Below are 25,673 nucleotides of genomic sequence, written 5' to 3'. Positions count from 1 at the left end.
CCAGGGCGGGGGCTGAGAGTTAAAATACCCATTAAGAACCCCCCACATGTTTTTGTGGAGTATGGGAAAATGAGGGGGCAACTAACGTTTGCTCTATGCTAATCCGCTTGTGTCATGCCACCTTGGAATTTATCAAAGGACAGAAGTCCAGTTACACTGCTCTGCTGTGCTCAGATGTCCTGTGCCTTTGTGCATGAGCTTTAGGAGTATCTCCCATCACTTATCATCTCTCCCTTCTGCAGGTTACATAAGGCGCTGCATCATGGGAAATGGGACAAGCTACAGAGGGAACCAGTCGGTGACTGAGAAGGGGAAAACCTGTCAACATTGGGGCAAAAAGACTCCGCACGACCACAGGTAAATCTTTATGAGGGACGAAGTAAGAGTGAAATATAAATCCTTAAAACAACAACATAATTCAGGTGCAGTGTAAATAGTGAGAACATGGTCCTACTGTACCCTTTGGTAGTGGCGCCCGTCCTGTGGGAACGCCCTCCCATCAAATGTCAAGGAAATAAACAACTATCTGACTTTTAGAAGACATCTGAAGGCAGCCCTGTTTAGGGAAGTTTTTAACGTTTGATGTTTTGTTGCCTTATTATTATTATTATTATTATTATTATTATTATTATTCTGTTGGGAGCCACCCAGAGTGGCTGGGGAAATCCAGCCAGATGGGTTGGGTATAAAAATACATTATTATTATTATTATTATTATTATTATTATTATTATTATTATTATTATTATTTCTTCCCAGGGCTTTTGTGTGTTAGATGAGTTAAGAAATGTCCATTGTTGAACATTGCAGGACCAGGAGCAGGAGTAGGGAACCTGTGGCCCTCCAGATGTTGTTGGACTCCATCTCCCATCAGTCCTAGCCAGCATGATGATCAGAGATGATGGGAGTTGTTTGTTATCCTTCTGTCAGCAGGTTAAGACCTTCATATTCAAACAAGCCTTTGAAAGTGAATGGATTGACTGTGCTGATTGCTGGACTGTTGTCAGGGCAAACTGTATTTTAATTACTTGTATAACTGTATTTTAACTTTTGTTTTAATTAATTGTGGCTTCAAAATTGAGGTTTCTGTTTGAATAAAACAGAGGGTTGATTTTTGCAGAGAGTTCTAGATTAATTGCTAAAAGGATCCTTTTGGTTTGGAGCATTTGCCTGAGCCTGACAGTTTGCCTCTGTTCTATAAGGTTTTCCCCATCAAGATATAATGGTTTGGAAGAAAATTATTGCCGAAATCCTGATGATGATGAGCATGGCCCCTGGTGCTACACAACTGACCCTACAACCCGGCACCAAAGCTGTGGCATCAAGAAATGTGAAAATGGTATGTAGATTGGCTTGAGAAACCTGCATACCACTCACTCGCTGAGCCACTGACTAATCTCACAAAATTATTCACAAAGTTACAATTATTGGCAAATATGCATTTGCACTACTGAGGTTTCAGTTTCAAACATCTCAAGGGCAAAAATGTCATTTGAAGCACTGGTATTGCTAGGTTCAATGCTCCAATAATTTTGGAAAAATGGACCCAATATTGTAGCCTTTCAGGTGAAAGAAGACAGTGGGATTTTCAAATCAAGTGAAGCCTCTTCCAACATCATTTTTAATTAACTCCATGAACTAGCCCAAGGTCTTGTCTCTGACTAGCACTAACCCAGCAGTAGGTAGAATTCCTCAGTCAGTAATGAAAACAGCTAGTCTGGAATTTTGTTCCCCCTTTATGCTGAGCCCATGACTGCCATATGGGAACACAATATTGTGGATCTGGAGGACATATTTTCTGGGCCAGCGCCAGCTTGCTGTGATTGTGCAAACGATGGGTGGTATTTTACTCAAGAGTGGACCTCCTGAAATCAATGATCATGACTAAGCTAGGTCCATTAATTTTAATGGCCCTGTTCTGCATAAACGTTAGTTGGACACTGCCCAGTTATTTTAATTTGATTGTCTATAACTGAAGATGACCGTGAATTCCCCCTTCAAAATTTAGTCTTGCTAGTTGTACGGTATCTGCTGCAGATTTTGAAGCAACATGCAAGAAGCATTAAGGTTAAATATGGTGCAATGATACTGAGACCTGCTTCTGTCTGATGTCTGGCATTGCCTGGTGTCTCTGCGTGTTTATTTGTGTGAGATGGCACTGATGGTTATCAACCTATGTCCAGTCTGGTGTCCTCTCTCATCTCACTGCATGCTGGCTCTTGTCAGCTTGCTTTGCTTGTGTTGTCTGATATCTGCTTAGGTTTCAGGAGTCTCATATCTTGTCTCTGTCTGATCTTGCTTGTTTGGCCTCTGCTCAAGTTGCCTGGTGTCTTCTCTTTCTATGTGTACGTTCACATTGCCTTGCATTGGTATCGGTGCTTGCTGACAAGGCTAGCCCAAGACATTTTGCTGCCTAAGGTGGAGCAACAGATCAAGTCAACATGCCTAAGAGCCATGGGTGGCCAACTGATTGTGGCACTTGAGGCAGAAAACCCTACAAGTGCTTTTCCCTTTCCCTGCTGTAGTAAATTAAAGAACTTACCAATCACTTTTGCTGCCTGTTATGTACTGAGCTTGGATCCTAGAACAATAGGCAGGTGGGACCCTAGAACGCAACAACCTGATTGGCCTGCAGGAGCAGCCCAATCAGGCCTCAGGAGGAATTTAATCAGCCAATTAGGCTGGTAGGATTCTAGAATGCAACCACCGATAGGCCTGCAGGAGCAGCCCAATCAGGCTCCAGGAGGGAAGCAGAGTCAGCCAATCACAGGGGACCCATTGTGCAAATAATGTATGTAAAGCCTGAGGTTTTCGGTGGAAATTCATTCACTGTTTACGAGCTGCAATAAGGAGCATGAAATCACTACGCAACTCCAAGTATATTTTACTGCCCTTTCAGGATACCTCAAACCAGCTGCCTCGGGCACACTTTGCTTGCTCAGGTTTTGCTCATCTGCTCGTGTCTTCTGGGGTTTGCTCGTGCCAGTAACTTTTGCAGAATGTGTCCTCTCTTCACCTTTCCAGCTGAGGTGTCAGGTGAGGCTTGAGCAGGCTTTATTCTGCAGTGACACTCTCTGTCTGTCTTTGAATTACAGCTGCGTGTCTGTCATGTAATGGGGAGGACTATCGTGGCTTCGTGGATCACACTGAGTCTGGCAGAGAGTGCCAACGCTGGGACCTGCAGCACCCTCACAGGCACCCTTACCAGCCAAACAAGTACTAAGTTCCAGTCCTTGGGAAACATATTAAAGGGCAGGGTAGGGACATTTCACATCATAAAGTGACTGGGGAGCCCCTCGTTATGGAGCTTTTTAGCAGACGTGGGAATCTGCCCATAGCTGTCAACTTTTCCCTTTTCTTGCGAGGAATCCTATTCAGAATAAGGGAATTTCCCTTAAAAAAAGGAAAATGTTGACAGCTATGAATCTGCCCCAAGCTACATTGGTGCCTCACAGTGAACTACTAGGCCCGTAACAGAAATTGGCCAGTGGGTGCATTTGGAATTTTGAGAAAATACTGTTGGTCACAAAATGGCTGCTTTGTAGAGTGTCTGCATAGCACAAAATGGTTCCCACATTTAAAAGAGGAGAGGAAAAGGTGTGGGCATGCCCCCCCCATGGAAAAAAGTGCCTACACCAGCCACCGTGGTGCTTGTTGATAAGGAGAAGCTATTTGCATCTCTCCTTTGTTCAGAGTGGGGTATATCCAGTCCTGACATCCAGTGAAATGTGTGCATATCGGATGGGACATATTCAAATAGGACAGACCGAGACAGAAGCAGGAGCTGTCCTTTTATCTTCCCACAGGAGGTGCAAATCGTGGTTTGCTGTAGGAGCAAGTGAAAATAGAAACAATGTGCACATGGTTTCACACACATCCTTCTTCTCTCTCCTGCTGCTTAAAGATACCCCGATAAAGACCTAGATGACAATTACTGCCGTAATCCTGACAGTTCCGAGCGTCCTTGGTGTTACACAACAGATCCAACTAAGGAGCGAGAATATTGCCACATTCGGAAATGCAGTAAGTCCTCCTGAGATTTCAGGCAGTGGCGGAGCAGGCCGATTGGGCGCCTGGGGCGATGCGTATGCCCTGTACCCATGAGCGGGGCCAGCCAGGGCAGGACACTCCACGGGGCCTCCAAGGAGTCTGCTTGCCTCCTCCCACTCAGCCATCCTACAACTGAGGGGGAGGCGGCAGGCGGACCGCTTGGGGCAGTGTGTAGCCTGCGGGCGCCCAAGCCATTGTGTCACTCCCAGGAGAGATGCATGGCTCAGGCGTGCTGCAGGCCCAGCGGTGAGTGCCGCCTGGCATTTTGTCACCTCCCTCAGTAGTGACACCCAGGGCAACCCGCCCCCACCGCCCCTCCCTTCCTCCACCCCTGATTTCAAGGTCCACCTGATAGCAACAGTAGGGAGAGTATTATCTTGAAGGGTATGCTACTGTTCCTAAGAAAAAATCAGCAGGTTGACCCCTGCCTGCTGGGTTTACCTCTTCTGCTCACCCTTTGAGGTGGCATTGTCCCCACTACTGTTATTAGTGACTTGAGAGCCAAGAAATTTTGGGCTTGTTTCACCTGCTGATGTGCGAGGACAGGGAGTACAAAGTGTTCTTATGGAATGAAAAGGGGGGAGTGGGCAGAGCAGCCATTTAGAAACAGACACCTCTTTCCCTTTCAGTTTGATAGAGAAGATTGGGCCCACTTTAACCCAAGGTCCACACAAGAGCCAGTGACAATGAGCTTTGTTCTCAAGGGGAGTGTGCAAATGTCCGTAGAAACTCACACTGAACAATCCTAAATCCACTTAGCAGGGACTCAGCTATAGGTGGTTAAATATGCACAGGTGCCCAAGGTGAAAAATTCCCATTTATCTTCACCTCAGCATCTACCTGATGCACGCGACCTCTGACCCCAAAACTTCCACTCCCAAAACTGGTGATGCACACAAATCTGCATTTTGCTGTGAAGTCTGTATAATGCTGTCTTGAAAGTCTAAAAATCAATTCTGAAACTGATCATCATTAATTTAAAAAACATCCAGAATGTAAGCACATACATAAAATATCAGTTTTGAAATTTCAGCTGCAACCCTCCCCCACAAATGAGTAACTTGAAATTTTGTTTCACAAGGCCTTTGAAGTGTGTTTAGAATTAGTTTTGTAGCTATGTTTTTGTCAGAATTCAGGCTCGGTCAGAGGTATGTGCCTATCTCTCGAGGCACCGGCTGAATTCTTTTGACCTCCCTCCGGCGACTCCCGGCAGTAAAAACACTCGAGGTCCGTTCCGGCGATTTTTCTCAGGCTGTGAGAAAAACACACCAACTGCTTCTCTTCTCCCTGCTCCCTGCATATCCCCAGGGAGGGGAATCAGACACAGACAGAAATGTATCTTACATTGCTTTTATTCCTGTCTTTCCTTCAGTACAGAGAAAACATGTCCGCTCTCTTCAACAAACAGAGAGAAACTCCAAACTCCACCCATGTACATCCTGTACAGGTCATAAGACACACACTGAGCTCACATCCTGTGCTCAATAAGGAGAATGGACTGCCCCTTTGTTTCCATGGCAACAGTCACATACATCCTGTCTGGCTTTCCAGCCACAAGCAGCAGACTTGGCAGCTGGAGCCTTTGCTTGCTGCAGCATTGCTGCTTTAGAATAACATACTCCCCCTAAAGTATCAATGCGTGCTGCGAGCAAAGCGTCATCCAGAGAAGAAAACAAACAGTTGTTATACTTATAACACTCCCCTGTTGTTTCAGTTCCATCCTTGGAACTACCCGCCACTGGTTTTACCAATGTACCTCTCTGGTTGTGTGACTTCCAAGGAATGAGTGCTTCTGCATTACCTTGGTTAGCAACTCTCTGTTGTGCCTTTGTCTCTGACTCAGACACAGCTTCAATTTGACCTTGGTCGTTTACAACAGCAACACATGCAATAGCTTGGTTGGCAAACTCTTTTGAATACCTCTTGGGTGGTACACCCTTCGTTGCTCTTTCAGACCTACGTAAGAGGTGCTGCTCTTCTCTGCTTTCTGGTTCAGCCTCTGAACTCTCTGGAGAACCAGTACTAAGCTTAATCAGTGGTTCATCCTCCTCTTCTGAGGGTCTAGTCATTACGTGAGATTTCCTCTCAATGACTGTGACAACTGAGCTGTCTGAGCTATCGCTGTCATCATCAGTACTACTGAACTCAATAAGATCAAACTCATCATCATCATCATCAGAATCATCATCATCTCCTGTGGGAAATGTGTGAACAATCACTCTCTCCTGTTCAGGAGCACTCTCTAGAAACTTTGTGAGAATCACCTTACCAGATTCAGACAAAATTACTCTGTAGAGACCCTTTTCATAACCCACAAAAATGCCTCTGGCATTCTTTACTCCACCCGGAGCTTCTGTCCTCACATGAGACCCAAAAACCTTGAAATGGGCAACAGAAGGTTTTCTGTGGAACAGTTTCTCAAAAGGAGAACATCCCAAGTCTTTTGAAACCTTTCTCAACCACGTGTAACAATATGACATTAATGACTCAGCCCAGTACTCATGTGGCAGATGTGAACTAAGCAATTGCGCTTCCATTCCCTTTTGCAATTCTTTGTTCACCCTAACACAGACACATCTGTTCCAAGCTTCTTCGGAAGCTGCAATTTTGTGTCTTATCCCTTTCTTCTTCAGGAACCTCTGGAAATCCTGTAAAAGAAAAATTGGCTTCTCATCTGTGCAAAGACAATCTATGTCAGCATCATGCATATTTTTAACCTTGTCACAAAACTCTTTAAACCTTTCTAAGGCTTCTTTCGGTCTCTCCAAAAGATAAATCCAGACAAAACCTGTAAAAGAATCAACACATATTAGGTAATACTTTGCATTGCCTCTAGATGGTGCTAAAGGACCAATCACATCAGCATACACCCGCTGAAATGCCTTGTCGACCCTTGAGGTGACCTGCTTGGCGTTCTTCTTGGCTACACCTGCAAAAGAGATCATGTTAGAATCACAAGAATTACATTCCATGTAATCACTTTGATCAAAAGTCAACAAATACAGTCCATCTTTCTCTTTGGCAGAAAGATACAACTCTCCATCTTTGTAGATCTCGCAGTGTTGATCATCATAGGACAGTTTTAGTCCCTTCTTGGCAATCTGCGAAACGCTGAGCAGATTGTACTTCAACTCTGGAACCAAATAAACATTGTTTATAGTCAAGTTCAGACTTTTAAGATACACAGTCCCAGTTCCGGTGGCTTCCAGCTCTTGACCGTTGGCTTGTTGTACAACGAAGCTTTGCTTCTTAAACGACGAAAACAAATCCCTGCGATGGGTCATGTGAACCGTCGCTCCCGTGTCTAAAACGAAGGAATTCCCCACTTGTGGTGTGGCTTTTAGGGACATCAAAGCCTTTGCAGGCTTCGCCTGTGACTTGGCATGACTTCTGCCTGACGCCTCAGACTTCGTGGAACTTCCCTTGGCTCCTTTGTTCTGACGTGGCTTCCTGCAGTACCGCTGAAGATGCCCAGTCTGCCCACAATTGAAACATTGGACAACGTTCAAAGCTACGGCGTCTCCTCCAGTAGCTACAGCAGTGGGGGTGTCTGAACTCCGTTCTTCCCTCCCCCTGTCCTTGACTTCCAGGGCGGCAAGTCTGTCATGTTCACAAAGAACCACGGCAAAGACCCTGTCCGACGTTAGATCTTGCGCTGGGAGAGACCCCAGCTGACTGGCAACGGTTTTGTAAGTCCGATTCAGGCTGTTGATCACCATGAAGCAAAACACTTCCTCATCCAGATGGAAATTGCGTTCCACCATCTGCTGACGCAGAAATTTCATTTCCGTCAGGTGCGCTTGAACATCTCCATCAGGCGCAAGCCTCAGGTTAGTCAGCTTTTCAAAATACAGCAACGCTGAAGAACCTGCATCTCTCTGATGTGTCCTTCTCAGCGTGTCCCAAACATCTTTCGCGTGCTGTAAATCTTGTATATGAACAAGCTGAGAGTCTGACACGCACAGAATTATAGCGGTTCTGGCCTTCACATCCTGTGACTCCCAAGCACGCGTTGGTGCTGCAGGGATGGGGTTCTCAATCACCCCAAACAGTCTCTGATTCTGCAGCAAGGCCTTCATCTTAATAGACCAAGATGCATAATTGTCACTGGTCAAGTGGGGTGGAGAAGGCAGGCCTCCCCCCTTCTTGGCATCCATTTTGAGTCCTTGCATTGACTCTCAAACACAAGCCTCTAAAATCCAATAGCTGGCTTGTTTACACTCTGTGCACCTGGCAGCAATAACACTGGCCGCTTGGAAAGTCCCCTTCCAACAGTTCCTTTGTAAGGGCCTAGTCAAAACACGAGCTGTTTCTGCCTTTTTGGGCATAGCCTGACTTCCAGCCCTTATCTTGAAACTGGCCTGCGTTGCTAAGCAACCACATTCCTTTCCTTGGACAGGAAAAACCACAGGAATGTTTGGAATGCAGACTCTTCTCTCTCGGAGCTGTTTTTCCCAAACGTTGCTCCCATGAAGCAGAGAATTAATCAATCTGCATTCACACTCTTAAGCCCGAAAATCTCATACCTGGGCTCCGTAGCTTTGCTTTCAGCTTCTTCTGGTCAGCTTCTAGCTGCAGAGAATCAGCTTCCATCTCAGGCTTCCATGGAGAGGGATGAATACAGTCTCCTTGATGCAGACTCCCATGGATCGTAGCAACCGTCAACTGCTACCAATGTCAGAATTCAGGCTCGGTCAGAGGTATGTGCCTATCTCTCGAGGCACCGGCTGAATTCTTTTGACCTCCCTCCGGCGACTCCCGGCAGTAAAAACACTCGAGGTCCGTTCCGGCGATTTTTCTCAGGCTGTGAGAAAAACACACCAACTGCTTCTCTTCTCCCTGCTCCCTGCATATCCCCAGGGAGGGGAATCAGACACAGACAGAAATGTATCTTACATTGCTTTTATTCCTGTCTTTCCTTCAGTACAGAGAAAACATGTCCGCTCTCTTCAACAAACAGAGAGAAACTCCAAACTCCACCCATGTACATCCTGTACAGGTCATAAGACACACACTGAGCTCACATCCTGTGCTCAATAAGGAGAATGGACTGCCCCTTTGTTTCCATGGCAACAGTCACATACATCCTGTCTGGCTTTCCAGCCACAAGCAGCAGACTTGGCAGCTGGAGCCTTTGCTTGCTGCAGCATTGCTGCTTTAGAATAACAGTTTTTTCTGTCTTATTTATGATGTATGGTAAAATTGGTTTTTGAAATAATTGTGGCTTTGATTTCCTTTTTCCACCCCTGGAAGTAGAGAAGCGCCGACACCTCCCGTCTACAACCAGCTGCTTCAGAATGAAAGGAGAAGACTATCGAGGCAAAGTGAACATCACTGCAACAGGAATCCCCTGCCAACGCTGGGACTCTCAGATGCCTCACCGTCACCATTTCCTGCCTGAGAAATATGAGTGCAAGTAGGTCCTTATTCAGCAACATGGAGGGATTCTTGAATTTGCCCAGTTCCCAGAAGTTCCAGGTGCAAGTTGAGCCCAGATAGGAGTCTTTTGGTGCTTCTGTGGGCAGGTGAGGAAGCTGCTGATACTCTGTCTTGCAATCTCTAGGGGCCTTAAGGAGAATTATTGCCGGAATCCGGATGGCTCAGAGGCCCCTTGGTGTTTCACTAGCCTCCCCAACATGAGGACAGCCTTTTGCTTGCAAATCAAACGCTGTGCTGAGGATGTGCAGACAGAAGGTGAGAGCTGGATGGACTGGTCTGATGAGCTGGGATCGAGTGGGATCCTTTCAACAGCGATTCTTTCTTTTCTCTTTCTATTCAAGTCTGAGTAGCACCAATATAATATAAAATATTATATTATATTATATTATTGTATTATTATATTATATTATATTATATTATATTATATTATAGCACCATAAAAAAGCTTTTGTATGTGATTTGGTATTGGAGGGTTTGACAGAGCTGCAATAGAGGTTTCCAAGTTTACAGCTACCAAGCATAAAATCACTTAACTATACAAAAGAGCAAGTCTTGCTGAAGTCAAACCAACATGGCCTCTGTAAGGCTAAGTCCTGCCTCACGAACCTTTCTGAGTTCTTTGGAAATGCCAAGAAGCAAACAGATAGAAGTGGTCCAGCTGACACTTGACTCTCAGTTGCAATTGACTTTCGCAAAGCAACGGCACCGGGGCCCGTGACACTGAGTCTCCTTTTTAGAGGTCTTCTTGTGGATCAATAAGTGGTTCAGAAACAGGAAGCAGTGAGTGGGAATTATGGAAAAGTTCTTCCAATGGAGAAAGTGGAGTCCCTCCAAGATCAGTATCCAGACCTGTGCTTTTTATCTTGTTCATAAATGACCTAGAGTTAGCAGGTAAACAGTGAGGTTGCCAGGTTTGCTGATTAATTGTTCAGGGTGGTTCAACAGCAACAACAACAGGGATGGCTTCCTTGGCTCCTCATAGGTATCTGGTTACGCCCTGTGAAAACAGGAGGCTGGACTAGCTGGATAATTGCCCTGATCCACCAGGCTGTTTTTATATCCTTACAGTTTGCTGTGTTAGAGATGATATTGAAGTGTATAGTAGGCAATGGCACTCAAGTGGGTCATTTGTCCTCACAGACTGTTACCATGGAAATGGAGTCGAATATCGAGGCACCGTTAGTAAAACCCGGAAGGGAATCACTTGCCAGAAGTGGAAAGAGCAGTCACCTCACAAACCACAGTGAGTATGTGATGGTCTGTCCTAATGAAAATTTCTCATCCATATGAGTTCTGAAGGCAAAGAGCCTGCTCCCCCCCCCCCCCGCCCCCCGGATTTTGGGGCCTAGCCATCAATTCCTTTCCCAAAAGCTGTAAGCCCTGTACATCCCCAAAATAAATGGGGGGGGGGATAGAACAAAGTAAAATAAAGTGCACTTCTTTGTCATTTTTAATGTTTCAGGTTACCTGAACCTGCCAGCACTGTATTGGTACAGAATCAGTACACTCGGCACCATACCACACCCCTGTGTAGCAACAGTGAGGAAGAGGGATTGTCTTATTGTGGGGGGAATCTGTACTAGCACTGCAGAAAGGAGCACACAGCCCTCAAATAACTAAATTTGAAAAATAAAATAAAATGAGAAGCTCCACAAAATGGGATATTGGAGTGGGATGTTGTAGCCTTGCCAGTGTTTATCACTTTAAAAATTGTGGATAACTACCTGAGTCGGTGCTTCCACATTTGAGTGGCTTAGTTTGGCTTTTATTCTAAAGAAAAGAAGAAAACATACAAAAATTAACCCCTTCTGCCTAGTGCACATTATGTTATGTTGCTTGTGCAATTACATTTGAGATGGTATCACTAGCTGTGGGGAAAGAATTGCACACCCCCGACAATATAAATATTGTCATTTGTATGCTGGGAAATGCAAATACCTGCTCAATGCAGGTGCTCCCAAATGTCTGAATCAACCACAACAAATTACTGAAAGTGGGGTATCTGTTGCATGACAAGGAATTCTTCCAGATAGGTCTTGGGGATTTAGGGAACAAGCGGCAGTCAAGTGTTCATGTGCTGAAGGGATTGTTGTCCTTTCTTTCTCCTAGGGTCTTCCCTGTCATGTTCCCCACTGTGCATCTTGAAGAAAATTATTGCCGCAACCCTGACAATGACAGCCATGGCCCCTGGTGCTACACCATGGATCAGAAAACGCAGTTTGATTACTGTGCTATTAAGCCATGTGGTGAGTCTCTGAGCCAATGTTGAGAGTTAGGCCAATGACATGATGAACATGACCCCCCTGTCCTGGTCAGTTCTACCAATAGTGGGCAACTTGGGACCCCTGCCAGCTGTTTTGTGCGCTCTATGGAGTGAAGCCTTTGGCTTACCTTGCCTGTTCTGTATTGGTTAGTTTGTAGGTTTGTCTGCAACACAGCAACCCCCTTGGGCATTTTGATATTGGAATAACATTTGACACACACATTCTGTATTTCAGGTTTTAAACCCCAGCTTGACCCCCTACACCTGTTTTGAAGAAGGCCTGTAAAGCACACTGTTGCTCTGTTTCAGCATTCCAAAACATGCAAAAATGATCACATGTGATAGAAGATTGCATGTGGTTGGAGATTAAAATCCCCCTGTTAACAGCACTGGGCTGAGAGGAGAGAGTTAAACCAGTCTTCTCAGTTTAGCATTGAAGCAGGACAATTTCTCCATTACGGAGTTGATCAGCATTAAACCTCTTCCCACAGCTTAGTGCTGTGCTGGACAAATCATCCCATTGCAACATACAGCAGCAAGGAGAAATTTAATAATAATAATAATAATAATAATAATAATAATAATAATAATTAATAATAATAAATTTTATTTTTATCCCGCCCTCCCCGGCCAAAGCCGGGCTCAGGGCGGATAACAACACTAAAACAGTGCAACATTATAAAAACATTATAAAAATTAATTAAAATCAAAATTGATGGCAACCATAAACTAAAGTTTTGTAAAGATTGCCAAGGAGGGAGTCAGGCTGCGCCCTGACCAAAGGCCTGGTGGAACAGCTCTGTCTTGCAGGCCCTGTAAAGATTGCCAAGGAGGGAGTCAGGCTGCGCCCTGACCAAAGGCCTGGTGGAACAGCTCTGTCTTGCAGGCCCTGCGGAAAGATGTCAAGTCCTGCAGGGCCCTTGTCTCTTGTGACAGAGCGTTCCACCAGGTTGGAGCCGCAGCCGAAAAAGCCCTGGCTCTAGTTGAGGCCAGCCTAACCTCTCTGTGGCCTGGGACCTTCAAGATGTTTTTATTTGAAGACCGTAAGTTCCTCTGTGGTGCATACCAGGAGAGGCGGTCCCGTAGGTACAAGGGTCCAAGGCCGTATAGGGCTTTGAAGGTTAAAACCAGCACCTTAAACCTGCTCCTGTACTCCACCGGGAGCCAGTGCAGCTGGTATAGCACCGGATGAATGTGGTCTCGCAGCGAAGACCCCGTAAGGAGTCTCGCTGCGGCATTCTGCACCCGCTGGAGTTTCTGGGTCAGTCTCAAGGGCAGCCCCACGTAGAGCGAGTTACAATAATCCAGTCTGCAGGTGACCGCCGCATGGATCACAGTGGCTAGGTCAGGGCGAGAGAGGTAAGGAGCCAACTGCTTAGCTTGGCGGAGATGAAAAAATGCCGCCTTTGTTATAGCTGCAATCTGCGCCTCCATGGAGAGGGAGGTATCGAAGATTACACCCAAACTCTTAACGGACGGTGCTGGCACTAATTGCACCCCCGCAAGAGATGGGAGTTGCCCCCTCAATCCCATATCGTCCCGTCCCAGCCAGAGGACCTCTGTCTTTGAAGGATTTAACTTCTTCTCTCAGCCCAGTGCTGTGATGGGGATGAGTGTGGTCTATTCCTAAGTATGAGTAGATTAAAATTGCCCTGTTCTTGCATAGAGTTGAGATGGGGCATCCAGTTTTACTGAGGGCTGGCAGGCCACCTGCAGAGACTTGGCAGGATAGATTTGGCCTGCAGGTTCACCAGCCCTGAAGTATATAGTAATCAAATGGTGTACAGAAAGCAAGTGTTGTGTTTGCACATGTAAACCAGCCCTATGTTTCCTCTTTTTAGCCGGTGATAATAAGCTGTCCAACTTGCTGAACCCGGGTAAGTCTCCTGTGCCTGATGCCTGTGACAGTTGGGAAGGAGGCAGTTCTGATGAGAAGGGAGTGCAGCTGGGCTGGGGAACCTGGACTTTGCCAACAAGCTTTGGAAGTTGAAATCTCTTGTTTTGCTTTTAACCACCGAGAGAATTGTGCCTGACTTCGCTCTCACATTCCTGGTTGCAGATAACATGGTCTTTGACCAATGTGGCAGGAGGGACGAACGAGTGCAGCTTCGGGCTCGTATTGTGGGCGGGAGACCTGGGAATTCGCCTTGGACGGTCAGCATCCGCAATCGGTGAGAAATATACGAATGCTGGTGGTGGAGTTCCATAAGGAAGATGAAAAGTTTTCAATGGTCTGGACTCCTCTGCTATGGGGAAGAAATCAGAGTGAATCTGTCCAGCAGGAAGCACTGATGGGAAAAGAGCCACCTCAGTGATCCAATGGCTTCAAGGGGAGATTTCAGTCCTGTGATACCGCCTCATTTCATTTATCCTTCGTCTTTGTTACTCATCTCTCACTGTGTGTTCCAAGCAATGAAAGCACTGCAAAAGGGAAAGTTCTCAGCAACTGGCTGGCAAGCTGATCGGGTTTTTGTGTATTATATGTCTTACAGGGAATTAGTCCATTTCTGTGGAGGATCGTTGGTGAATGAGCAGTGGGTCATTAGCACACGCCAGTGCTTCTCTTCCTGGTAAGCATTTTATCTGGCTTTTCTCTGACGTTTCCTAAACTATCTCCTTCTGCTGCCCCTTGTGAAAGGCAGTACAGTAGTACCCCGGGTTACATACACTTCAGGTTACATGGTTACATATGCTTCAGGTTACAGACTCCGCTAACCCAGAAATAGTACCTTGGGTTAAGAACTTTGCTTCAGGATGAGAACAGAAACTGTGCTCTGGCAGCACAGCAACAGTGGGAGGCCCCATTAGCTAAAGTGGTACCTCAGGTTAAGAACAGTTTCAGGTTAAGAACGGACCTCTGGAATGAATTAAGTTCTTAAGCCGAGGTACCACTGTAATGTTTTGTGGCAGAGCCTAATTCCTGATACTGCACAGGAAACTGCTGAAGAGCTGCCTTGCTGAAACAATTGACTGTTGGCCAGTCATTTATCCTAGATGAAAATAGCCTCTGCAAAAGGGGGGGGGGAGGAATGCCATGGGTAAAGAAACACCCTAGCTAAGCTTTCCCCAACTCTTTATGATTCAGACTACATCTCTGGTCAGCCATGCTGGCTAGGGCTGAGGGGAGTTGTAGTCCAAAATATCCAAAGGGCACGTGGTTTGCAGAGGCTGAGCTAGCACAGCTCATTTAAAGCACTCAGTCAATAGCAGCTTCAGTTCCTGTCCCAGAGTTGCATTCAGGAAATGTAAATCCAGTTCAAGTTCACTTTCAAAGGTGGAAGCTGCAAACTGCATTTTTTTTTTAAAGTACGGCTTGTCTTAATATGCCTTTGCTGTGACCTCTGTTAGCAACAACTAAACCCAAAAAGTAAACTATAAACAAATGTAAAATGTCTGAAAAGACAAGAGCATCGTAACCCAGTACCAGAAAGGCTATACAGATGTACTTTAGAAGTCGAATGGAATCCGTTCCGGAAGTCCATTCAACTTCTGAAAAGTTTGGAAACCAAGGCGCAGCTTCTGATTGGTTCCCAATTGCTCAGGCACGTTGGAAACAATAGTGGAAGCTGCACCGGACGTTCAGCTTCCAAAAAAAAGTTCGAAAACTGGAACACTCACTTCTGGTTTTTGATTGTTTGGGAACCAGAATGTTCGACGCCCAAGGTGTTCAGGAGCCGAGATACGACAGTAATGTCAAAGCCAGTCAAGCCTACCTGAGGAGAATGTTCCAGAGTTGGCATGCTAACACCAAAGAAGCCCTCTCCTTTGTGCAGTCATAACACACTTATAAAGGAGCTCAAGTAGGGAAGCTGCCACTTAGGATTGCAGTCTTTGGACCCCTATGATAACTGTGTTCCTCTTATTGGCAGTGAAGCTGACTTGTCTGGTTATCAAGTCTGGCTTGGGACACTCTTTAGGAACCCTGGTCCCAACGACCCTGAGAAACAGGCCATTCCCATCTCCAAGATTGTGTGTGGCCCCTCCGAGTCTCTTCTGGTGATGCTGAAACTGGAGAGGTGAGTGCCTTTTGGAGATGGGCTCTGTGTCTACTACAGAATGGATGTGGCTTCCATGTTTTGTATCCTAAAAACAGGGGTGAGGAATGTTTTTCAGCCTGCATCCCTTTCCTGGCAATGTGCCAATGGTAAACAGTTCCAGAGGCAAAAGTGGGCAGAGCAACAAATGTAAATTCTATCTTTGTACAGCTGGCTACTTTCTACACACACCTATCCAGACAAGCAAGAGGCACCCTCAGAATTCAATGACACATTCTAGGCAGGCAAAAACACCTGTGGTGTGATGCAGGGCCAATGAGTGTGTGTGAACTGCAGAGAGGTCAGATAGAGAGGCCTAGATATCATTCCAGGGCCTGAGGTTCCACAGCTCTGTCTGACGATGTGGATTGCTCCTATTTACCCATTGCACTTGCACATTCTTGAATATGTGTACACTGGTTCTTGAGAAGACCACCCTCATTGACATTGGAGAGTCCAACTGGATGCTGTGAAATCTTCAAGTCTTGGAAAAGGAATGATGACCGTCACCCCCCATAAATGCACACATTCAGCACAGTGAGGTGGGACTGAGAAGTGCATGGAAGACTGAGGGTGTTCCTTACCTGCCAGTGCAATTCCACAGCCCAATCTGGGGTTGGGGGACCAGCCAGCCTAGTTGTTCTTATCTTGGGGCCTTGGCATTTAACCTTTATTTTAAATAGGGGCAGGGGCAGGGCCATAGCTTAGTGATGGGCCATCTGTTCTGCATGCATGGTTCAATCCCAGGCATCTCCCTATAGGGCTGGGATGACTCCAGTCTGGAACCCCATTGCCAGTTGAAGCAGACAGAACTGAGCTACATAGGCCAAAGGTCTGGTTCAGTATAAGGCAGCTTCCTATGCTCCTTTTTGTGTTAGGTTAACAGAAAGCAGATAATTTTTTATTATTACATCAAAAGATATAGACACTATTATTATAGTAGACGCCAATATTTTTTTTTTGTTTGGCTTGCCTCTTGGCCTAGGTGCATAACACTAAATGATGGCTCAAGTGTAGAGTGCCTCCTACCACCTTGGAAGTTGGGACACCATCTTCTGTTCTTCAGCTAGAATTCTACTCCTGTGGTTCATTCTATGGAGAACTATAGCCTTCAGGGGAGCAGTCTGTGAGGGCAGTGATATGTGCAACAGGGAGTTGGCAGATGAGAAAGATAAAGTGATGTGATGTGATGGATGGATTTCAACAGGAGTGTTTAACAGGTGGGACAGGATATCCAGGACAAAGCTAAATTCAGCAGCAGTTTTAGGTTTTGAGGATGTTGTTTCTCCTCTGCCTGATTGACAGGCACCTCCCTTTCCTGGACCTAGCAACCGTGATGTTCTCCTGGAAGCCAAATTCTGAGACTCCTCTTCCCCGGGGAGTTCCAGGGAAATGGGATTGTAATTCTCACCTGTAGTGGATTTCAGTGAGTTGTGTGGTTGTCTCCATATCTCAAAGCTCTTATGCCATGCAATAATGGAAACACAACAGAAGGGACTTCACTGGTCATCAACAGCCCTTGCCAGAAGTAGGAATCTTACTTACATCACCCCTCTTGAAAGGCTAGCCAACCCTACTTTGCCTCTACTGATAACTTTTGAATATCCTCCTAACTCAGAAACTGAACCAACCTAAATCAGAATGGACCTGACCCAGGAATGGCCCTCCAGAAGTGGTCAGACTGTAGTTTCCAGCATCCCTGACCATTGGTCATGCTAGCTGTGGCTAATGGGAGCTGGAGCCCAACGACATCTCCTACAGGATCTGCTCCCTGCTCATAGCTATGTGTAGAAGCTATTGCCACACACACAGAATGACCGTATTTTTCCGTGTATAAGACGCCCCCATGTATAAGACTCCCCCTACTTTTGGGGACCCCAAATTCAGAAAATGGGCATATGCACTATCCGTGTATAAGACGCCCCCAGATTTTTAACCTTATTTTAAAGTAAAAAAAACCTAGCTTATACATGGAAAAGTTCGGTAAGCGTTGTAGTTGCATGAGCAGCCGGCCACAGGCATGACGCTGGCACAGCCAGCAACTTGCAGTGGTATTATCTTGGCTCTCTTATTTGAATATTGGTGGTTTTATAGCCTCTTTCTTTCTTTCTGAAGGCCAGCAATTCTGAATCAGCGTGTGGCACTGATCTGTCTTCCCCCTGAGCGTTACATTGTGCCTGCGAACACCGTATGTGAGATTGCAGGATGGGGAGACACCAGAGGTACAGTCTCAGAAAAAGGGTATTGGGGAACAATTGGTGGGTAGATGATTTTTAAATTTATTTACTGTATTTATACAAGGCCACTCAGTAAGATTGTTATCTGGGTGACTCATTGTTTTTTTTTTTCCTTCTCTTTTATTTTGTATCATTGAAACAAGAGTGTGCAGCATAACAATATTAAAATAATAATAGAAGCAGATAATTAAAATACACAGCACATAAATAGTGGTTCAGGACACTAAAACCTCAGATTTGGGAATTTGTTTTAAGTGTTTATCTGGTGCTTAAATTATCGGATAAAAGGTACCAGGTGAGTCTCTTTGGGAAGGGCACTTCACAACCGAGTGCTACCATTGTGGAGTCCCCTCCCCCAGGCAGTCTGCCCTCTTGCTTCACTTGGTGGGGGCACCTGAAGAAAGGCCACTGAAGAACATTCAAGGTCCAGGTATATAAATGTGGAAGGAGGCCATCTTTGATCTGACCTGGTCCTAAGCCATTAAGCACTTTGAAGGTTAATACGGGCGCTTTGAATTGAGACTGGAAATGGTCTGAGAACTAGAGCAGCTAACGAAATTCTGGAGCAATATGACTGAATCACTCAGTCCAAGTTAGCAATATTGTAGTCTTGTATTGGGCCAACTGCAGTTTCTGAACTTTTCTGAAAGGCAACCCCACACACCACACATTTCAATTCTCTAAACAGAATCATGGTCTGGCAGCCACTCACTCTTCCAATTTGCCAGGAACTTCTTTAGTGGCTACTCTCTAATTCCGTCTATTCTCACTTTCCTTCCTTCTGCCACATCAGCTGCTGAGCTTATGTTCCCCAGTTGAATAAAAAACTTTGATGCATGCTGGACCCACTCACTGACCCTGACTCACAGTGTGTGCCCCTCATGACATGGTCCAGCTATACAGGAGGTTGCCTAAGCCAGTTCATCCTCACCACCATTTGTTGATCTGTATGCCACTTTTCCAGGAGATTGTGCCCAGAGTGGCTCACAGCATATCAAATGAGCAATATTATTAGAAACAACCATAATATCAGTAAATAAGTACAAAAAGTCATCATTGTATGTTGTTGTTGTTGTTTAGTCGTTTAGTCGTGTCCGACTCTTCGTGACCCCATGGACCAGAGAACGCCAGGCACTTCTCTCCTCCACTGCACCCCGCAGCTTGGTCAGACTCATGCTGGTAACCTCGAAAACACTATCCAACCATCTCATCCTCTGTCGCCCCCTTCTCCTTGTGCCCTCCATCTTTCCCAACATCAGGGTCTTCTCCAGGGAGTCTTCTCTTCTCATGAGGTGGCCAAAGTACTGGAGCCTCAGCTTCACAATCTGTCCTTCCAGTGAGCACTCAGGGCTGATTTCCTTCAGAATGGAGAGGTTTGATCTTCTTGCAGTCCATAGGACTCTCAAGAGTCTCCTCCAGCACCATAATTCTGTATAAAACGGTACAAAAGTTAAAATTAGGTTAACACCTTAAAATTAGACTATTGCCAAACACAGAAATAAAAAGTATTGTATAATATACCTGCATCCCATAGTGTGGTTCTGAGAGACTCTTCAAGCATCCAGGGAGCCTGCCCCCATCTCTCACTTGGGGTAGTTCAGACACTCCTAGACTAGCTCTCACCAACAGGAGTCTTATACCCAACATTATCATAGGTCTGAAGCCAAACAGGCAGCCAATAATTTTCCTTCCACACTAATTTTCCTTCCACACTCCACACTCCCCCACCCACCCAGGTTGCAAGCCATAAACAAAGTTTTTTTTTGGCGGGGATACTGCCCTCACCCTCAGGGTGACCCCCAACCGTTGATCCTAAGCCTCTGATTCTGCTTCCCATGCAGGAACTGGTAATGAAAATGTCCTCAATGTGGCCAAGCTGCCAATCATGAGCAACCAAGACTGCAATGTGGCTCTTCGAGGCCGTGTGAAGGAGAGTGAATTGTGTACAGCACCCTTGAACGTACCTGTGGGAGCCTGTGAGGTAAGCAAGGCAGGGTATGTGAGGGGCTGAACTGAGCTGCTTTGAGTGCCCTGATATGTGAAGTGAGACACATATCCCCCTTCTGCTTCTCATGTAGATTCCCAAGAGAAGGAGGGACCTGCAGAGAGGGAAGGAAGACAGGGTTAGGAAAAGGCTAGAAAGGTTAAGATCAGTACCAGGAAACAGTCCTCTGAGGGAAGAAGTGGATGAGGGGATCCACAAAGAAAGGAACTCATGACAGGGAAAGGGGAGACATAAATACTTGAGCAGATTCTAGGAAGAAGAAAAACCACCTCTTGTGCCTTGATGGTGTTGCTCTGCCCTATAGGCACCGAGCCATGTTTTGTTTGAACTGAATTTGTCTTTTGTTCTCTGCTTCACACCTGCAGCGTGACTTTGGAGGCCCCTTGGCTTGCTTGACTCATGACTGCTGGGTGTTGGAAGGTGTGATCACCCCCAACCGTGTTTGCGCTCACAAAGAGAAGCCTGCCACCTTCATCCGTGTCTCCCTTTATGTTGACTGGATCAACAAAGTAATGAAGTTGAGCTGAGCTGTGTGGCTGGAACCAACTCATCATGAAGTCTTCCTTCCTCCACAATCACCATCCTTGAGGTCCTTTAATAAGGATCAGTGTTGCCAAATGGGGGGACATTTTCCAAGCCAGGCTGTGAACTTTGGGGGAACATTGTGCTGAGCCTGCCCTTTTGGAACACACAGGCGATGCTTTTGAAACAAATGCTGCCATAACCCAGACACACTTTTCTTCTCCTTCTACAGGAATAGCTGTCATCATGGAATCACAGGTATATCAATAGAACAAAACACCACCAAACTGATACAGTAGTAATTTGTTTGAATGCATCACAGCACAATCCCATGTATCACAGACTTGTAGAGTCGGGAGGGACCACAAGGATCATCTAGTCCAATGCAGGAATCTTTTTGCCCAATGTGGGGCTCAAACACACAACCCTGAGATTCAGAGTCTCGTGCTCTACAACCTGAGCTATCCCAGGTGTATTTAATTTAAAAATCATTTCAAGTCAGGCTTTTACATTGGTTATGTACCTTCCATACAGAAACACACAGAAGGTTTGAACAAATAATATTGGTGTCATGCTCTCTCCAGCAGCAACCCCATTGCAGTAGCTCTTTTACACACTTTCTCATCTCTTTGATGGAAGGTTCCCTCTCTCCTTCCCAGGGACTGTCATATAGGCTGAGGCCACACCGCAGGCTCCATGTCACTGCATCCCCCACTAAGCAAGGCACCGGGTTTCCTAAGAACTTCCATCTGTCTGTCTTTCTTGTTACAAAATAAGTTTCCATATTGTTGGTATTATTATTATGTCATTAAAAAAGAACTTTGTAATAAATTAATAGTAAAAATTCATTCCTTTTTGTCAGAATTCATTGGCTGAAAGAAAGCTTCATTATTCAGGCTTTGTGTAACCTAATTTTTTTTAACCATTAATGAAATCCTCTTTTTAAGTCCTGACTCTGAATTTGAACAAACAGTTCAAAGTTCCTCTGAAACTATTAATAACAGAGTACAGGCAATACTTAATGCAAAGCATGATGCTCTAACATTGTTGAAGCTCAATGCATGGCTGACCTTATCAGTGCCTGGGAACTCACAAAGTAACTTACTTTTCCAATGGAAAAAAGGCTCTAAGTATAGTATAGTATAGTATAGTATAGTATAGTATAGTATAGTATAGTATAGTATAGTATAGTTGCATACCACCCTAATCTCCAAGTGATGCAAGATTACCAGGGTTCCAGGCACTTACTCAGGGTTCATGTTTCCTTTTGGTAATGAGGCACAGTGGAGACTGTGGTGTCTTTATGATATATGGTTATTTACACATACTGTATATTCATAGAATTGTAGAGTTGGAAGGGACTACGTGGGTCATCTAGTCTAACCTCCTGCAATGCAGGAATCTTTTGTCCAATGTGGGGCTCAAGCCCACAACCCCCATTTTATATTTGTGCAGCTGGCTCTTCTTGCCTAAGGGCAGAACCTTACATTTGTCCCTATTGAAATTCATTGTATTAGTTTGGGCTCAGTTCTCCAATATGTTGTGGTCATTTTGAATCCAAATTCTGTCTTTTAGTTTCCCCTCCCAGTTTGGTGTCACCTGCAGATTTGATGAGCACCCCCTCAATGCCTTTCTCCAAGTAATTCATAAAGACGTTGAACAACAATAATCGGCCCAGGACAGAACCCTGTGGCACCTCATTTGTCACTTTTCCCCCAGGACGATGAGGAACCATCGGAGATGGAAAACAGATACAGTTACCACTGTGCTAAATAAAAGACACATCTTTGCATTTCCTGTTTTGGAAAACAGCAACAAGCAAATCTGTGCTTTTTTAATACACCAAAGAAACAAAACCCTATCATGATTTGACTGGTAAACTGATCAATCTTATCTGCCCTTGCCTTAGAAAAAGCCCATTGAATATACTAGGATTAAATTCCAAGCATGAATAGGATTGGGCAGTATACATGGGTGTTTCATCAAATATATATACATGTTTGCCATCTCTGGGTAATTGCCTGGCTTTGTGTTTCTTCCATTGTATCAAGATTGTGAACAGCACTGATTTCCACCTCCTCAAAAGTTCAGATCTTTGGCATAGCAGCAACAACAACCTTGAGCACAGTCAAAAATGTTAATCTGAATGACACAGGCAATGAGGTCTTTTTGCAAAATAAAACAAAGATATCTGACAGTATTAGAAACTCCATTATGAATAAGCTTTGGATGGGTGTGGTGCTGGTGTGGATTTAAGCAGCAGCAGAAAGGTATACTGTGCAATGAGTAAATGAGTGGTGGTGGATCTCTGAACTAACTTCTATTTTGATTGTCACATGCTGGATTTTGATCTTGTATTAAGAATCTTGTATCTGTTTTTAAAGAAGAAATAGTGTGTTGGGGTGGAGAAATGAGCAGCTACGAAAGGAATGACCAGCTACAAAGGACTGCATAAGGCTTTTAGTTTGGAGACGCAAATTAACTTACTGTTAAGGAAATAGAACTTGCTTTTAAAGTGGAACCAATAAAAAGTGTGGGCTGAAGAGAGTCTGAAGGCAAGGTGGTTTCTTCCAGGTGCCAGCAGCAGAATTTCCAGCTCCTGCCATTTATTGCCTGAGTAGTAGAGTCTGGGCCACTATCTTTCTTATTCGCAAAACCACCCAAAAGGAGTACCACCCTCAAGACAACTTTGGCAGGAGGCCCTTTGGTATAGTGTATCAACACCACTATGTGAGATAGAAGCAGTAAGGAAAGGAGGAGCCTGAAAATCCCATTCATTTACATAGTCCGGCACATGGTTCGTTTGCATGGTCCCCAGCCTATTTAAAAGTATGCCGCAGCCCTGCTAACTCACTCACACTCTCCACTTTAGCGCAACAATTTTGGTTGCTGAAAGTCTTACCTGTCCAGCAGTCTGAAAGGATCCGGAGAGATGCCTTCTTCCCAGATCATTACCTTTCTGGTGGCTTTAATTGACTTGGCCCTCAGTGGGCTCGTCTCCAATGGCTTTGTAGTTGCAGTGATAGTCATTGAATGGGCTAAATGCAAGACCCTCGCGGCTAGGGAGCAACTTATTCTATCCATGGGTACGTGCAATATCTTCTTCACACTTACTCTGACTGCATTTTTAATTAGATACGGGTTAAAGTCTGGCACCCGCGAAGGCATAATATTTGGCGTATATTTCTACTTTTTAGCCTTTGGCCTATTCTCCCGACTCTGGGTCATTGCCTGGCTCTGTGTCTTCTATTGCGTCAAGATAGTGAACAGCACCCACTGCCTCTTCCTGTGGTGCAAGCTGAGGATATCGTGCCTGGTGCCCTGGCTTCTTGGGGGCTCTCTTGTCATCACGTTTCTAGCGTCCTTCACTGCAATTCAAAATGAGCAATGCAATTCTCTCATGAGCAATGCAACAGTCAACAATGCAAACATGACACAAGGGAAGACGGAGAATAAGCTTGACTGCTTTCTTGAAGGCTTGCTTCTAATTGGTCATACTGTCTGTCCCTTTCTTATAGTTTTCCTTTGCTCCATCCTGGTTGTAACCTCGCTCTGTAGGCATGTCTGCCAGATGACAGGTAAAGAATCCAAATTTAGGAGCCCTCAAACAGAAGCCCACGTCAAGGCAGCTGGAACAGTGCTCTTCCTCCTGATTCTTTCCATTTTTTTTATGTGGCAGAGACTTTGTTTATAACTGGACAAGCTGGAAAAAACATATATGCTACTTCAGTGTGTTTAACAGTTATAATGTCGTACTCCCCTGTGCAGGCTGCCCTCCTGGTGTCGGTGAATCCTAAGCTCAAGCAGGCAGCTGCCAGGATGCTTCCAAGAGCAAAGCCTTCATAATTCTTAGATGTTGCATTTTGTAAAAAGAGCTGGCTCAGGGGGCCCAAGCCTGGTCAAGCATAGGGTGTGAAGTGGAGAAAGGACTGTAACACTTTGTTTGCTCTCATGTTTTCAATCAGCATTGTCCTGCTCCTACCATGGCTGCTATTTGCAATGCTGGGAAAGCCCCTCTTGGTTCCAGTCAGTGCTATCCTGCCACTGCGATTCTGATCGGGAAAAGGAAGGATTAATGGTTAAAGTCCCTTGCCCTCCTTGCCACAGTCACAACCAGCCTTCTCTCCCCACCCCCTCCGCAGGGCAGCTACTTTCTTAAAATGAAGCCTGCTACATCTCTTCAGGATCACGGGATAAGGACTCACTGCTGAACAACTTACACCAGGCATTCCTCAAAGTACAAGGCTCATCTAATACAGCAAAACAAAGCAGATGCCACTTACAGCCCCCAAATGAAACCACTCACACATTTCATCAGTTATCGACACCCAAGTCTGGAGAATGACACTTCCCTCTCACACGCCTTGGCTGTTGACTTATACATCCTTACAGACATCTCCTGATCCAAAACAGCTCTTCCCAAGGAACAACATGCCCATGACAGGGCTATGGAGATGGGGAATGCAGCCGCTGTCCACAGACTTACTCTGGGAAAACTGTTTCAGGATTAATGATGCCATCCCAAACCTCAGGGGATTGTTCACCTGCTCACCTTCCAACATGATGTCTGCCATCATCTGCCAGCACTGCCCTTTTGCTTTCTATAGAGGAGGAATGAGCCACAAAATACAAAATGGACAAAAATCTGATGTCAGAAATCTCAATATTCAAAAGGAAGTGGCAGAACACTGAAACCTTCTAGGTCCTAGGACACTGTGTAAATAACCTGAAAATAGCTATCCTGCAGCAAAGGAACTTCAAAAGAGACATTGAGACATGAAACCACTGAATTACAATACATCAGGAGTTTTCACCAATATCATTTGTGAACTGAACTGACACAAAGAACTCCTTGCACATTCCATGTGCTTAACGGTGCCATGATATCCACATTTAAAAAACGGTTTTGGAAATTACCACTGTTAACTATGTAATTATCATTGGCTGAAGTTTTACACTTTTCATTTCCTTCTGACCTTATTTTTTTTACGATTGCCCACACCCAGACGTATATTTGTACTGGCAACTCCAGGACAACATGCATAAATGTGCTAGCCTTGAGTCTCTTCACCATTCTTATTTGTTTTTACATGATGTAAAATAAAAGCCTAATTATATCTTGTA

General features: G+C 45.2%; 1 protein-coding gene and 1 long non-coding RNA gene across 3 annotated transcripts in view; one reads left to right on the top strand and one right to left on the bottom strand.

The window, feature by feature from the left end:
* Positions 1–21,397, top strand: part of MST1 (macrophage stimulating 1) — a 24,266-nt gene extending 2,869 nt beyond the window's left edge. The window contains exons 4-18 of one of the 2 annotated variants that reach the window (XM_079964427.1): positions 243–357; positions 1,202–1,338; positions 3,095–3,215; positions 3,904–4,022; positions 9,306–9,465; positions 9,613–9,743; positions 10,629–10,731; positions 11,598–11,734; positions 13,593–13,628; positions 13,811–13,922; positions 14,244–14,321; positions 15,621–15,767; positions 17,901–18,007; positions 19,864–20,003; positions 20,393–21,397. In XM_079964427.1, the coding sequence (XP_079820553.1) occupies positions 243–357; positions 1,202–1,338; positions 3,095–3,215; positions 3,904–4,022; positions 9,306–9,465; positions 9,613–9,743; positions 10,629–10,731; positions 11,598–11,734; positions 13,593–13,628; positions 13,811–13,922; positions 14,244–14,321; positions 15,621–15,767; positions 17,901–18,007; positions 19,864–20,003; positions 20,393–20,554 (1,805 nt within the window). In that variant the 3' untranslated portion in view covers positions 20,555–21,397. Of the gene's footprint in view, positions 1–242; positions 358–1,201; positions 1,339–3,094; positions 3,216–3,903; positions 4,023–9,302; positions 9,466–9,612; positions 9,744–10,628; positions 10,732–11,597; positions 11,735–13,592; positions 13,629–13,810; positions 13,923–14,243; positions 14,322–15,620; positions 15,768–17,900; positions 18,008–19,863; positions 20,004–20,392 lie in introns of both variants that reach the window. The other variant, XM_079964426.1, reaches the window with a different exon arrangement.
* LOC307209425 lies at positions 19,989–25,673 on the bottom strand. Its single transcript, XR_013835577.1, has 3 exons — positions 25,102–25,673; positions 23,452–24,601; positions 19,989–20,121 (listed from the first exon to the last, which is right to left on the bottom strand). It is a non-coding gene; the product is annotated as an uncharacterized lncRNA (long non-coding RNA).

This window comes from Podarcis cretensis, assembly GCF_951804945.1.
Source record: "Podarcis cretensis genome assembly, chromosome: 2".
NCBI lineage: Eukaryota > Metazoa > Chordata > Lepidosauria > Squamata > Lacertidae > Podarcis > Podarcis cretensis.
Note: the sequence above shows the minus strand (reverse complement) of the source record. Positions and strands in the feature narration are given on the sequence as shown.